The sequence below is a fragment of the Asterias amurensis genome, chromosome 10 (assembly GCF_032118995.1).
Source record: "Asterias amurensis chromosome 10, ASM3211899v1".
In the NCBI taxonomy this organism is placed as follows: domain Eukaryota; kingdom Metazoa; phylum Echinodermata; class Asteroidea; order Forcipulatida; family Asteriidae; genus Asterias; species Asterias amurensis.
Genome location: NC_092657.1, coordinates 13,463,252 through 13,478,769, shown reverse-complemented (window position 1 = coordinate 13,478,769; position 15,518 = coordinate 13,463,252). Strand labels below are relative to the sequence as shown.

General features: G+C 36.9%; 1 protein-coding gene across 1 annotated transcript; it reads right to left on the bottom strand.

Annotated features, from left to right (window-relative positions):
* Window positions 1-453: 453 nt before the first annotated feature.
* Window positions 454-4,640, bottom strand: LOC139942963 (uncharacterized). Its single transcript, XM_071939786.1, has 5 exons — window positions 4,547-4,640; window positions 4,018-4,235; window positions 3,453-3,673; window positions 2,917-3,076; window positions 454-2,175 (listed from the first exon to the last, which is right to left on the bottom strand). Exons 1-5 carry the CDS (start codon window positions 4,627-4,629, stop codon window positions 1,985-1,987), a joined length of 873 nt encoding a protein of 290 aa, XP_071795887.1. The 5' UTR covers window positions 4,630-4,640; the 3' UTR covers window positions 454-1,984.
* Window positions 4,641-15,518: the final 10,878 nt, after the last annotated feature.

Sequence of the window (15,518 nt, the reverse complement as noted above, 5' to 3'; positions counted from 1 at the left end):
TACTATGTTTTCCAAATCGATGTTAGCAAATAGAATGTCATTAATAAAATTACAAAACAAAACTTACAGAAAAGATACATTCCTATGTTGATAATGAATTCTTCCAATTTTGCCAGACAAGCTACCATTGGCCCTCTCTATGGTATCTTTTGCATATGCATTGTATAATTTACAATAAATGAATACTCGGCTAGGAACAAGCGACTCAAGTCGTCAGAGCTGCCTCGCGCTACCTACGACTGTTGCATGTGTAACATCGCACTGCGACTGTTGCATGAAAGGCAGACAAATAGGCAGCGCCTAACGACTTGTCATCAAGTCTAGACAGCTCTCTAAGAACAACTCTACCTGGCAAGTAGATACACACATGGTGTTACCGCAAACCAAATATATATTATGAAATTTGTTTGTGTAATAATTAATTTGTATGCGTCCTCACCCCATTACTCTTAAGTCCATCCCAGATAGCAATTACGCGTTGGGCCAACATTAGTTTTTTGAAATTGGGCCAATGTTGGCAACCCACGATGGCCCCACTTGGATTTGCTCATCGGCGCGAGGTTGGCCCCATTTGTTGGTAGATGCTGGGGCCAACGTGGGCCTTCTTTATTGGGCCAACGAAAGTTTTATGGTTGCCCCAACTGCGTGTTTTTCGTTGGGCCAACTGTTGTAAATTACTGGTGGGCCAATAAACACTAGCAATCGTTGGCCCATCTGTAGCCTAAGCGTGGGGTCCCTGTCGGCCCAACGTAGCATTTAGACGCCGGGCCAATGGACAATAGCAATCGTTGGCCCATATGTAGCCCAAGGGTGGGGTCCCTGTCGGCCCAACGTAGTTTTGAGACGCTGGGCCAATGGACAATAGCAATCGTTGGCTCATCTGTAGCATAAGCGTGGGGTCCCTGTCGGCCCCCAACGTAGTTTTTAGACGCTGGGCCATTGGACGATGGCAATCGTTGGCCCATCTGTAGCCTAAGCGTGGGGTCCCTGTCGGCCCCAACGTAATTTTTAGACGCTGGGCCAATGGACAATAGCAATCGTTGGCCCATCTGTAGCACTAATGTGTGATGTACATCAATACCAGAACAAAAATTAATCATTCAGAAGTAATTATTTACTTTCAAGTTTAATATCAAAACAACAAATTTCACAACTGTGCAAAATAAATTAACCTTAGCCTTACTTCAGTCTTTCTGCATAACTGTTGACAAAATGTAATGTTCAAATAAAAGATACAGCATAAAACACGATTAAGCATGCTGCAATGTCCATTTTTTTCAAATTGTGTCCAAATTAATGGTCACCAAAAGTTCTTTTGCACACACCTTTGTGGATCCTCTTGTACAGAAGTGTTTAAAGGGACACAGAGGGAAACAAATCAAAAAAGTATCTCACAGCTACGAGTTGGCCTAATTCATAATTATGACTTCTATACTTTCTAACAATTATGCCTGCATAAATATGACTTAGTTAACTCATAATCTTAAAAACCAAGTCCCAACTATGACTTATTTTGTATTCGTATCTGTTTTTGTATGTCCTTTTAACGCTTTCATACTCATTTAGTAAAAAAAAAAAAAAAATATGAGCCCAGCAAAAACAACAAAGTAAAAGGGGAACTTGGCGGGCACAACAAACCCTTTTTGCAATTATTTTCCAAAAACAAAATGCGAGTTCTGTTTTGTCTTATAAAGCCTATGAAGCAAACTTCTACTGGAAGGTTGCAAGATTACTTATTGATTATAAATTGGTTTTGCACTTTTGAAAAAGTTGGAATTAAACACTTTATTATTGACCATGAAACCTTTTCATGTGCTTCAGTATCAATTAAAAATTAATTAATATGGCAAGATAAGATTGTTTTTCTCTTCGCAAAACAGTAGTTTAAGTCAAAAGTTTTATAAAAATGGTCATCAAAACATGATAAAGTACTGCTTTAGTCAACAGGTAAGTCGAGGTTACCACAACAAAAAAGGAAACAGTTTTAATTCTCTTCACTGGACCCGTAATCCTCCGTGGATTCTTGACTGACACTGGCTATAGCTGCTTGGCGAACCGCTGCTCGTCTTGCTCTGCCGCCATCTCGATCCTTTGCATACTTCAGCCAGTCCTTTATGACGGAGTCTATCTCTGAGTTGGTGGCCGATCTCATTCCTGAATTTCTACGAACTGAGCCTAAATGGAATTGAACAGAAAATGTCCATACCTTGTTACAATTACAGAAGATACATTTTTTTAACTTTATTGAATTTGTATTAATTTGAAATTAAAATCAGATGAAGCTTATTTTATTTGTGGAGACTCCAAGTGCTCAGTTGGCTTTTAATATTTCCTTTAAAGGCAGTGGACATTATTGGTAATTGTCAAAGACAAGCCTTCACAGTTTATCAACATATGCATACAATAACAAACCTGTGAAAATTTGTGCTCAGTCGGTCATCGAACTTGCAAGATAATAAAGAAAGAAAAACACCCTTGTCACATGAAGTTGTGTGCGTTTAGATGGTTGATTTCGAGACCTCAAGTTCTAAACTTGAGGCCTTGAACTCAAATTCGTGGAAAATTACTTCTTTCTCGAAAACTATGGCACTTCAGAGGGAGCCGTTCCTCACAATGTTTTATACTATCAATCTCTCCCCATTACTCGCCACCAAAAAAGGTTTATGCCAATAATTATTTGGAGTAATTACCAAAAGTGTCCACTGCCTTTAATCATTTTAGTAGTAGTTCTTTAAGAAATAGTTATGTAATGGACCAGCTCTGGTATAAACTTTAACTGAACAACCAGTAAGCTTTCAGACTGGAATGTAAATGCAAATATATTGTTATTTTTCCGAGCAGGGAAATTTAAGATTTTCAAACCAGGGCACATCTAAATTCATTCAATAGGTCATTAAATTTTCAAAGCTTACTTACGTTGAATCACATTGACCAAGCGAAGCTTGCTGAATGCTTCCTTGGTACCTTTCCCAATCCAGTTAAATTGTCGAGCGAGATCATTTGTCATTGTGCAGGACAGAATTCTCCTCACAGTGTTTGCCAGGTTGTCTCCTCCAATTGTTGACAAATATGTCACCTGTCCGATAAACCACAATAAGGACAGTTAGCAATGCCAGCCTTTTACAATTTTGTGCTGATTGTGCAAAACGAAAATTGGACTACAAGTACTTGTTTTGATTTATCAACCACGCGCACAACACCCCTTACACAACATAACCTTGGAAAGGTGACCACAAAGTTGATGAGTCTTTGTTCAATACATTTATTCCAAACACTTGTAAAAAAAGGAATTACTTTACTTAATTCTTTGCAAACAAATTCTTTACATTCTATTCCTTTATAATAGATGTTGGTATTTTGACATGAAGTCTAAACATTACTTCTGTAAGCAACAGATTCTTTCAAAATACAAATGCAGTATTTGTTTTTATTTTATCTTTTATTTCACTTACCAAACGCTTCTCCTTTTCAAAGTTGTGAAGAAGAGCTTCCAGATCTCTGACATCCTTCACTAGGTTTAAAGGAAACTTTACTCCTTCAGGTAGCCCACCACTCTCTGATTCCTGCTGTGTGTTGCTCTCTAACCTTCTCAGGATCTGAACGAGAATCGCTCTGTTTTCTGCAGCTATCATCTTTTGTTCTTCTATCAAAGTCATGATCTTCTTCTCAGTTGCTGGTGAAAAAAAAATATACTTTTCATCATCTGTATCAAATTATGTGTGTGTGTCAGTACAATCAATTTTCCAAGTGATAACTCAAGAAGCCTTTGCGAGTGACTCAAAACTTAGTGCGTGGATTGTTCTGGGATTGTGTCTTTATTCAAAGGACAAGGTCATTATTCAAGGTCAAGATCAGCGGGCATTTGTGTTTGACAACACATTATTCTTGTCTTGTTTTTATTAATAGAAACTACAATTCTGAATATTTTTAAAACAAATACTTGTAAAGGGACTGAATTAAAAGAATTGTTTAATTGCAATAGTTCCAGATACCCACACAAATAATTTTTAACAGTACCTGTACAGCCAATAGGGCGGATAACACTCTTTACTGGTGGTGTTCCTGACCTAAGCAAGGTTGTAGGTGGAGATGGAAGCCTAATTGGGGAAGATGACGTAACCGGTGTTTTTGTTGAGACGGACTGATGGCTAGATGACTGACTTGGGGTTGAATTGAATACTCTCTCAGTTACATCTTCATCAGATGATGAGTCTTGCTGGTATCGTGGGTTTGGTCTGAAGATTTTTGAGAAAATTGTTACTTCACCATTGAATCAGTATCACATCAAATATAACTTTGTGAATGAGACTCGTATTTCAGGGAAAACATTTCAAAAATGAGACATGGGATCCCCCATTTATAAAATCGCTTTAGTTGTTTCGTTGGCTTGGTGAGATGCTCCTTGCATTAAATGTTTAGTGTAGATGGTGTATACAGGAATGGGCCTATGCATTACTCATACCTGTCAAATAAACATGAGTAATCAGTACCCAAGTAATTCAGTTACTGTTGGATGTTAAATTTACCAGAACATTTTTAAACTTACCTTGCTTTTCTCTTCGGAGGCATTTCTGTCTCTGCATCTGTAGCCAGGTCAGATGTTTCCTGTGCTCGTCTGACCTTAGCCATTCCTTTTTCATACGAAGCTAGAACAGAAAAAAATGAAGATATTCTTTTTGGGTAACTCCAATCCAGATTATTTTTATATATATCGTCGAATGCCCGGTAAAAGGACCTAAGGAAAAGTTCCCGTTAAAAGGACGTAAGCAGTTAATGTGCAAAATCGGGTTTCATGAAAACTGAGTGCGAAAGTTTGATCTGTTTTCTGCCATGTATTAATAAATATAGGAAGTTTAAATTCTGTATGGGAATGAGAAAACATGTCTTTGGGGTAATTCTAGCAACACAAATCTAACATTTATACCATATTTTTTGTCAGAGGAGCCATTTTGTTGTTTACGCCCTTTCATTGCTGAAAAACAGTACTTTGTGTGCCCGGTAGTAGGGCGTAAGGCCTTATGCCCTTCTACCGGGCACACGACGATATATACACATATATGACAAAGGTCCGGTTTGGATCGAAAGCTAAGGCTATCTCCACCTTGTTTTATATACACATCAAATAATAAACCACATTTATATATATATATATATATAAACATATGGGGGGGGGGCAACAAATTAGGTCATTTCATAAGTCACATAATGGGTCCCCACGTGACCTCTTTAGATTTCACCTAAAATATTTAAAACATAGTTTTATCCCACAAACTCAAACAAAGTAAAGATTTTTTTTTTTGGGGGGGGGTTGTCAAAATTCAAACTTATTATTTGTAGAGTTTTCAATATTCTCTACAAATATAAGTAGTTATGAGCAAATGAAATTGGTCTAAAAGTGTCAACAACATTTAGTTTGTAAAACGATGACACGCCCATTTTGAAGGCAGATATTCTGGACCAGATTTGTGTTGCCTGAGTCAGCCAAATCTAAGGGGTCACATGCGGAAACGTTGGAAATTTATTTAACTTGAAATCAGAATTACCTCCTTTTTACTAAAGAGTATATAAACACAATGGCACACTTCGAAATGCATTTCCTTTTAATAGTATAGATAATTCTTAGTTTATATGACTTCCCCACCTGTGTGTCGGAACACAACAAGTACTTGGGTGATAAAAACAAAACAGTATGTGCTTAGATACAACGTAGTTATTTAACTGGCTTACAAAAATTGCAGTGTATGCAACTTTGTTTAGGGGGACAATGTTTCTATGACCTAAAAGTAGAAAACAAAGAAACCAATAGGGAAATGAAATGGATGATAGTGACACTGATGATTAATTCAGATGAAAAATAAATAAATATACAAATTCTTACCTGTTTTTAACATCAAACGGCATGGATACTGATCAAAATCATTGTTTGGTGGTTCACACTTTTGAACAGCCTTGTCAATTCGAGTTTGTGACTTGTAACATGAAGGCCACTTTACACATGTATCCTGCTTGCTCAGCCAGCTTTCTGGCACAAGGGACACTGAGCCCTCATCAACAAACTCAACAACTGCATACATAACTTCTATTAAAAAAAAGTGTGAAAAAATGTAAAATGTTTTTGCTATTTAAACTGAGAGTATTGTGCGGATATGATTGCCATTCACAAAACTGGTAAGTGAACTAAAATTAACTTTGAAAACCATGTTACATACAAAACACAAGACCTTTCCACTTTACCAATATTGATATTGGAATTTCGTTGTTTTCTAATTCTTGTTTTACTCGTCTTCAGTCATGTTGTGTGTACTTTGGCAAGCAAAGTTTCAAAGAGAATCATGAACACAAATAGTATCTGTACAGCGAGAGAATATTACATCTAAATCTAGAGTTTTTGCCTTTACGTACATTTGTAATGTTATACAGTCTTAAAATTATGTACACTAGATACCAGATTGGAGATACCGTGGAAGTGTTTTATTTACCTTACTTGATGATTTAGACCAACAACCATGTGCCCGTTTTCACAGGGAAAGATAGCACATTTATGTTTAATTTCTTTCACTGAGCATGTATGAAGTGTGTCCTCAAGACAATCAACTTTGTGTATTCCCAAACAACTGGAGGGTAGAGGATATTCAAAAAAGTTCTCCATGCTTTGAAACAACTCATAAACAACAAATATTTCATTATCCTGCAGAATATTTCTTACAACACCCACACCTTCTGCTACAGATATGCAACTATCATTTGGGGATAGAGAGATGTGGCAAGAGCTAAGATGGAGTTCTTTAAATTGCTTGCAACTATGGAAGTTGGGCGGCAGAGGACCGTTCATGTGTTCTTTCATGCATTTGGACTGGCTCACTTGCGAACTACAAGGACACTGTTTGCGTGGGCCATTACTATCTTCTGATAGCCGGCGAATGACCTGTTCAAGGGGGAATGATGGTTTCCTAATAAGGCGCTTCAGCTTATGAAGATAGTTCTCATATGGAAAACTTGAAATTCTATCCAGTGGGCCAAAACGCTTTACATCTTCTGCTAAATGTAACAAACCATGCACATTGTATACAAGTTGATTTCTTCCATACAATTCTTCAAACTGTTTTACAAATGTAAGTAGCAGTTCCCGTGCATAATCATTGTAGGTTTGGCACAGAGCAGGACTTAAAAGAATGTGCATACCCACCGACAGAATAAGAAAGTGTTTGTATACTTTAATTTTTACCCTGTCCTTTAAAACTAGCATTCCAGTGTACAACAGCAGTTGGCGGAACTCTGTCGCTTTCCAACGGTCAATTTCACTCAGTGATCTTGGACGCCTCCCAAATTCTTTAGGCACATTATTTCTGATTTTGGTCAGAGCTTCTGATATATAACCGATTTTGCGACTCTGCATTCTACATGCCAGAGGGCCTTTGATTAAAAGAAGCATTAAACGTTTGGTCACACCCAAACACACTAAGTGCATGTAGTCTAATGGGAAACCAGAGACTAACCCCAGCCCTGTTTCCCGCAATGGACTGGGCCCATGATGATGTTCTTCGTCAACCATTTTTGCAAATTCATCATCTGTTCTCAGTTTAGCATCACACTCTGGATATATTATTTTATTAAGCCACTCGCCCTCTACCCAGCACTTGTCACAACCATGGTAACCAGTACATCCTTTTACATTTTTGATGTACGATCTTGCTGGGGTATCACAAATGACTGAGGAGACATTTATGGTGAAGCTCTTTCCATTAAAAGCAAACCCATCATCTTTTAATTTTACAACTTCCTCCTTAAAATCGTACAAGTACTGTTCAAGGTTATTTGGCTTTTTAGAACCTACGAATAATGCTATTGTAAATGGCTCTTTGCAGCTCTCCAAGCAACCCAAAATGGGCCAGAACTGAGTGCTGGTACTTCTAAATATTGGAAGTCCGTCGATGTTAATTTGTAAATCCAAAAGTCCTTCTCCATTCATGATTTCTGGATGAGACTGTATTTTGTTTATTACATTGTGTTCAATTCCAAAATAATAATATTTCCCACCAGCTAACTCCTTCACATCGTACAAAGTTCTCGTGTGTAGCAAACTTCTTGGATCCTTAGGCATTAATGGAAAATGTGGTTTTAATATATGTTGCAAGGACCCCAAAGCAGACAATGGAATTTTGTAATTAGTTGCCCAATCTGAAATTTCATTGATAAAATTCCTCTGTTTGTCCCTTTCAGAATCATGTTCAGAATCAGAATCATGTTCAGAATCATGTTCAGAATCACTACCAAGAAAGCTGCTGTGTAATGAGTACAAATCAAAATCAGTTGCAATACTGCTCAAATCAAAATCTTCAAAGTTAGTAGGACTACTTTCCCTACTGGGAGTACTAGATGTTTCCTCGGACTGTTCGTTATTTGTGGATTCCCCGTCACTTTCATTTTCATATCCCACTGAAGACTTGATCACTACCGATGAAGCTACAACATCATCAGACACCGATGAGTAGTATAAGCCAACACAAACATCATCAGTTTCACAAACAATGTCATCAAGGTGCGCCGCAACCCTCTCTCTTATTTTCCTTCGTTTTGTCCAGTAAGACGCCCCGTACATTTTTAATAGAAAAGCTTTTCAAAGTGGCCAACTACATCATGTTTTTACTGAAGTGAATGAAATGAATGGTCGCCCAGTGTCTAATTAATGGAGCTATTTGTCTCAAATCTTGCAAAGTAAAATGACGTTTAGTTCGTACAACTTAATTTATGAATATCGGTAAAGTGTTCCTTATGTACTTGTAGTACATGGTTTCAAAGGCATTGATTTCACTTCTTTGTTTATATAAAAACATGTACATACCTCGTAAAATTTGACCCCATAAAACACAACTGGAATCGATCTTTGCAGTTGAAGTGCGAGTGCTTTGTATGACAGTATGCCAAGTGTGAGGAGAGTGCGATTCAATTCTGTTGAACACCACACACTGTAATTAACCCGTACGTGATGCGGCCGGCTATATGCAACATCGGGTTAGCGCGCGAATTGTCTTGGCGTTTTTCCAAACTGAGAATGTATTACATTAAAAATGATGGCTGGCGCGGTTCATTCTTTGCATACAGTACTTGCAGTGCGCCAGGCAGTGTGCACTGAATACACTTTAATTATATTCATTGATTTGACTTACATCATCCAACCTAAACTGGATAGAATGTCAGGTTCTCTTAATGAATTTGGCCTAAGTTTCGCTTGCAAAATACAGCGCCAACATTTTGTACGGGCCTACTTTGGGCCAACACTACAGTAAAATCTTTGCACAATTCCCAACAACCAACCGCCCAACATTGGACCAACCACTGCCCTATAAGCCATTTCAACACAACTGCGCCAACTGGCTCAACACTGAGGCATGGTGCCTAACTCTCTTAACAGGCCAACCTAGAGCCATTAATGTTTGACCAACGTTGGTACAACGCCCTTGCTTTTAATGAATGAATAATTATACAAATCGTGTAAACATTTTGGCCAAAAGCGATAGGGTACGGTCGCCGCAGGTTAGATCATCCTAAACTGCGCCAACAGAGGGCCCAAGGTGACTTCTCTTAAAACAAACCAATTTGGGCCAACTATGGGCCAACATTTAACCAACTTTCTTATTACGCCAACCTAGATCCAATGGTGTTTCGCCAACGTTGGTCCAACGCATGTGCTTTTAACGAAGGAAGATACAAATCGTGCCAATGTTGGGCCAACTACATAATTTTAGCGATATGGGGCAAACGTAGATAAGATCATCATTACAAATAACTGCGCCAACAGAGGGCCCACGGTGACTTCTCTGATCACAGACCAATATTGGGCCAACATTTAACCAACTTTCTTACAACGCCAACCTAGAGCCAATGGTGTTTGGCCAACGTTGGTCCGACGCATGTGCTTTTAACGAAGTAAGATACAAATCGTGCCAATGTTGGGCCAATTACATAATTTTAGCGATATGGGGCCAACGTAGATAAGATTATCATAACAAAGAAATGCGCCAACAGAAGGCCCACTGTGACTTCTCTTAAAACAAACCAATTTGGGCCAACTATGGGCCAACATTTAACCAACTTTGTTATTACGCCAACCTAGAGCCAATGGTGTTTGGCCAACGTTGGTCCAACGCATGTGCTTTTTACGAAGGAAGATACAAATCGTGCCAACGTTGGGCCAATGATTAAAACCAAGCCAACAGAAAACAATTCTCTTCTTACATTGGGACATCGTCGGCCCAAAGTAATTCAACCGACACCGACCGTGTACCAACAAAACTACTCGTGTGCCAACATTGGCCCAACGTGTGCTTGCTATCTGGGATGTAAGTACTATTTTGTGTAACAGGTTTAGCTTTTTAACATTATTTTAGTCTGTTCTAAGTAAGCATGTCTTCGTCCAAGGTTGTTTCCTTTTATTTTGTCTGATTACTCATATCATGTACTATCAATAAAGTTACGCCTGTATCTTAAATACATTGTTCAAACGACATCGTTAAACAATTTCTCATAACATAACTTTGACAAATGAACACCGTTTACTCAAATTCAATCAAAGACATCTGTTCACTTTTATCAATGCTTTGGTTTATTTTCTCACAACAATGGTTATTCTCACAACAATGGTTATTCAATCCAGAATGCTCAGGTACATCTAGAGACCGTGCAAGATAAAGGGTCTATGTACTTTTTGTAGCACAAAAAACACAATGTCCACAGCTTGACAATAATGATAGTAGAAAGCTTCCCTGAAAATATTACTTGCTGAGGTGCTGTTGTTTTTGAGAAATGAGTAAAACAATGTAATAAGAATAATATTCGTCTCAGTGATCATGAGACGAACATTATTTTAGCCTGTAAACGTATTTTCATGACAATGTTTTACTAATTTCTCAAAAACTACAGCACCTCAGCAACTGATATTTTACGGTTAAAATTTAACTGTAAATAATGTGAACATTGTGTGCTGTGTTAAAAAAGTACCAAAATCCTCTAAGAGTGTATTCAAGTATTTTCAGTGCGTAGCCATTAATGACAAACCGAATTTTAGTTGGTCAAACCTGCGAAAACGAGCGACACTTGCACGGTCCATTACAGCTTTAGTAACAATGCATTTGGTTGTTTGTAACACATTCAATTACAACATCGTCGTCTTATGTATACCTACCAATGAATGCATTTAAGTCACCTGGAAGTGGTATTTTGTCAAAATAAAGCTTTTGTCACTAAAATATGTGTTTTGATGAGTGGAACATAAATAAACAAGGAGCTAAGGTTCTACAAAATTAGTTTCCATTTTATTCACCAATTTAAAAGAAAGCCCGACCCGAGAGGGCGCTGTTCGTGACGTCAATCGAGGCGCGATATTTGAAGAGAAATTGTATAGTCTGGCCCCGTACACTGCGTCTTGATACCCGATCGGTATGATGCTTACGTACCTACAAAACTACGGTCACGAAGCAAAATGCACGCACTGTATGGCTGCTGTGGGGACGGTGAATCGCATGCAGTGCCAACACAAAATAGTGACGATTAGCGCAAGCTAAAGATGCCCTCACAGTTGGAACAATACCCGATTTTGTTCACGTAAGGCAACTGCTTATTAAGGTTCGTCACGTCTTTCAGGTATCTTATTCGAGTTCCAGTTATCTGGAAAAATTGTTGGGGTGGCGTCATGTTTTAGAAAATAACTTTTCTCTTCATGTCAAAATGTGCGGTGTTTTCCGGATTCTCAAAGCACGACGGATCGAAGTGCTGAAAAAGACGTCGGACCGGACCCCTTTGCAAACTGACCCTATCTTTAGTTGTTTTGCTGCATCCAGCAGCAATACACCTGGTCGACATTGCCGGAAAAATGCAATAATTTTTCTTTTTTCGAAACGTACGAACTCACGACTAGGACTTGCATGTACTTGCACGTACGTGTGTTCGATGTTCGATTGAGGCAACGTCTGCATAGATTGAAGTCACAAAAGGGGTTGGCGGGGAAGTCACCCCAAAACAACTTTATCTATTTTGTGTAAACATATAAATCGTTATTAAAAACGATTACTCACAGACATATTGTAATGTTCATTAACAAATACTCTAATGTTTGAAGAAAAGAAAATTATATTTCCATGTGCCTTTAAAGAAGAATAGCTTTTAATTGTCGGTATTTTCAAATATATAATTGCGTATCCGTACTTTTTTTCGGCAGAATGATTGATGGCTGATCTACAAAAGTAAAAAAAAAAAATGCTGTGCTTCGAGTTCAAGACATCCAGTTTCTTTAATAATTCTTCTTCTGGTTAATAAACCTAGTTGACATGGAGACCATCACAGATTAACTACAATGAAAATAGAAACGAAATTATATGTCACGAGAAATACTCAGTGATTGTACAAATTGGACCTGACACAAACTACCCTAATAATTATGCAAATGAATGTATGAATAAGAGCAATGTTTACATTGACCCGTGTGCACGGAGTGAATGGAATGAAGCGAGTCATATACTAACTTTGACATATAAAACCCAGGGCTAGAATTACCACTTAAACACAATATTATTAGCAACTGACTAGCATATACCCTGTGTGTACCAGCCAATGAAATTATGCATGTAAGAACCCGAATAACATTCCCCATTTATATGTGCAACCAAATTAAACGGTTTGTCAAAAAAAATATGTTAGGTTTCAAATCAGTAACTAAATATAACACCATCACTCAATCAGCTCTATAATGTAGTGGCAATAAAATCAATGAACATACCGTTTAAAAAACCTTGGCGGGAATGTAAACTTCGGGCGAAAAAAATGGGCCTTGACTAGGAACAAATCGTGGAACTAAACCATGGCTGTTAGTACCCAGAAGCATAAGCTCGACCCAAACAGCGCCCTCAACTAACAGAAACAAAGTTTTCTGACTTTGGGCGTTACAGATGGTGTTAAGAGTAAGAGCCATTTATGACGGTATTTTATTTTGTTATCAAATCGCATTGTTGCTGATCATTCAGAGGTGCATTGCCGGCAGCCTCATTGGGCGCAAAGTTCGGTAATTGATCACAACAAAATTAAACGTCACACTTATATGTACCAGTTTACTCATTGGTAAGAGTAGCAAATAATGTAGTGTCTTACGTACTAAGACAACTTGTACAACTTAGGTTCTAAGCTCTAAACCGCTTAGTAGCGGCGTTTTGTATTGTCTTAGGTTCCATAGTTCTGAAAAAGGCCATGTATGAGTAAACGTTTTAAATATTTCAACAGGTTTGTGTTTTGTTTTATATATAAGGCTAACTTATAATAAATTAAGAGTTGCACGATTAATTAAAAAAACAAAAAAACATTCGTAACAATTTCATTCTTAAACACACCAACAACTACACATGTAAAACAATTGCAGTCCGCAAAGTTGAGATCTGCTTCATATATTGTTTAAATCAAACTTTTAGTGCTAAACAAAGGACTTCGTTGCTGTTTTACTGTTAGTTGCATTCATTTCTTCTGATCTTCTGACCCTTATGTTTGTTTACTTGGCTGCGTAACTTTTATAACCATCTAATAAGATGATAATCATCTTATATATATTTTTTTTCTAATCTAAGGTCCACAAAGAAAAAAAACAAATGCAGAAAGTTAAGATTTTTTTAAAGAAAACAACTATCTTCAAAATAATATACTTTCTTAAACATTCTAACAATTTTTTGTTTAATTAGCAGATCACAAGTGATGTGATTTTTAAATCTTAAACCACGTCAGCGATTATTCCTGAAATGGAGTGTTGCTGTTTTACTGATCTTTGCAATTATTTATTATCAACCGTTTTTTTTTTTTTTTTTTTTTTTTTTTTTTCGGATGAGTACATGTTTATTGACATAAAATAAGTTTTGTTCGAATCTAAGATAAACACATATGTAAAACAGATAAAGACAATTAAGCATATTACAAGAGATCAACCTTCTTCAGTATGTACTTTTTTCAACACTCTCCCAACGACAAATGTTTCAACTACCACTTCTAACTTAATGTGTCAATCCCTTCATCAACTGTAAACCACATGCGAAATATTCCAGCATTGATTGTTGCTGTTGAACTCATGTTTTAAATTATATTTTCTGATCCATATTTTGGTTGTATCCTTGGATGAGTAAACGATTATAGTCATTTAATATTTAATTTCTACCTGAAGCTTACACAGATAAATTTGCAATTAAGTAAAATAAAAGATAATGACATTCTTCAAAACTTACTTTCTTAAACGCTCAACAACTTGTGTAAATCAGCGGTTCACAATTAATGTGTTATCCACATTTTGATTATTCCTGAAAAGGAAATCGGCTGTTGTAATGTTCTTTACATTCCAATCAGTTTCTCTGATCGATAGTTTTGTATCCCTTGATAAGAACACGGCTTCAGTCATATTTTTTTTTGTTCGTACTAAATCTAAAATTCTTCTATAATTTAATAACTTAAAAACTCTGACAACAACACAATAATGTTGTAGTTAGCAGTTCATTGTTAATGATATATCTGCTTCATCAAATGTATACAACACTTCAATTTTATTTTGAGAATGGATATTGTTGTATTGATCTTTGCAACAATTTCTTCGGACCCATTTTCATTTGTTGTCCTTGAATTTAGCTTGTTTATAGTTTTTAAGATTGTCTTGTTTTACTTTTTTTCTAATCTAGGTTCCACACATTTAAATTTAAGTTAAACACAATTAAGCACAATGAAACAGAAGCAACTTCTCAACATGTAGTTTCTTAAAGGCAATGACAATAATACATTTTTGATTTGAAAATGTGCAATATGCAACACACATTGATTAATACTACTTTAGAATTGCAAGGGTCGTGGGTTCGAATCCCACCCGAGTAATATGCCTGTGGTATTTATTTCACAGGACTCGGAAAAGTACTGATTATACAGTGCTAACACACACCAGTGTTTGGGTAAAAAAATAAAATTAATTTTATTTATCCCCGATGCAAATTTAACCTCTATTATATAGACATTGATTAACAAAAAGGGTAATATTTTGCTGTGTTATTGATTGTTTTGTTTTTTATACTACATGCCATTCATTTCTACAACAAACATTAGTTGACCAGAACACTCGGAATTCCAACGGGTTTCCCGCTTTAAACACAGGGTGGTTGGAAACGACCAAGTGTTTGTTCGGAAAACTTGTACCTTTTTGGAGTCAAAATGTTAACAAAAAAAAAATAATCTGCACTGGATATTTATTTTAGAATGTACAAACCAATTATTTAGGAACTGTTGTCACCAATCACATGTTCCTTCAACTCGACTACTTCCAATTGTTAAAGAAACACGTTGCCTTGGATCGGACGAGTTGGTCTATAAACAAAAAATTAACCGTGTGTTATAAAACGAATATGGTGAGAAAGATGTTTTAAAAGTAGAATACAATGATCCACACAAATTTGCCTTGAAATTGCGTGGTTTTCCTGTTACTTTGCGAACTTACACGGTCGGCCATAAATGGC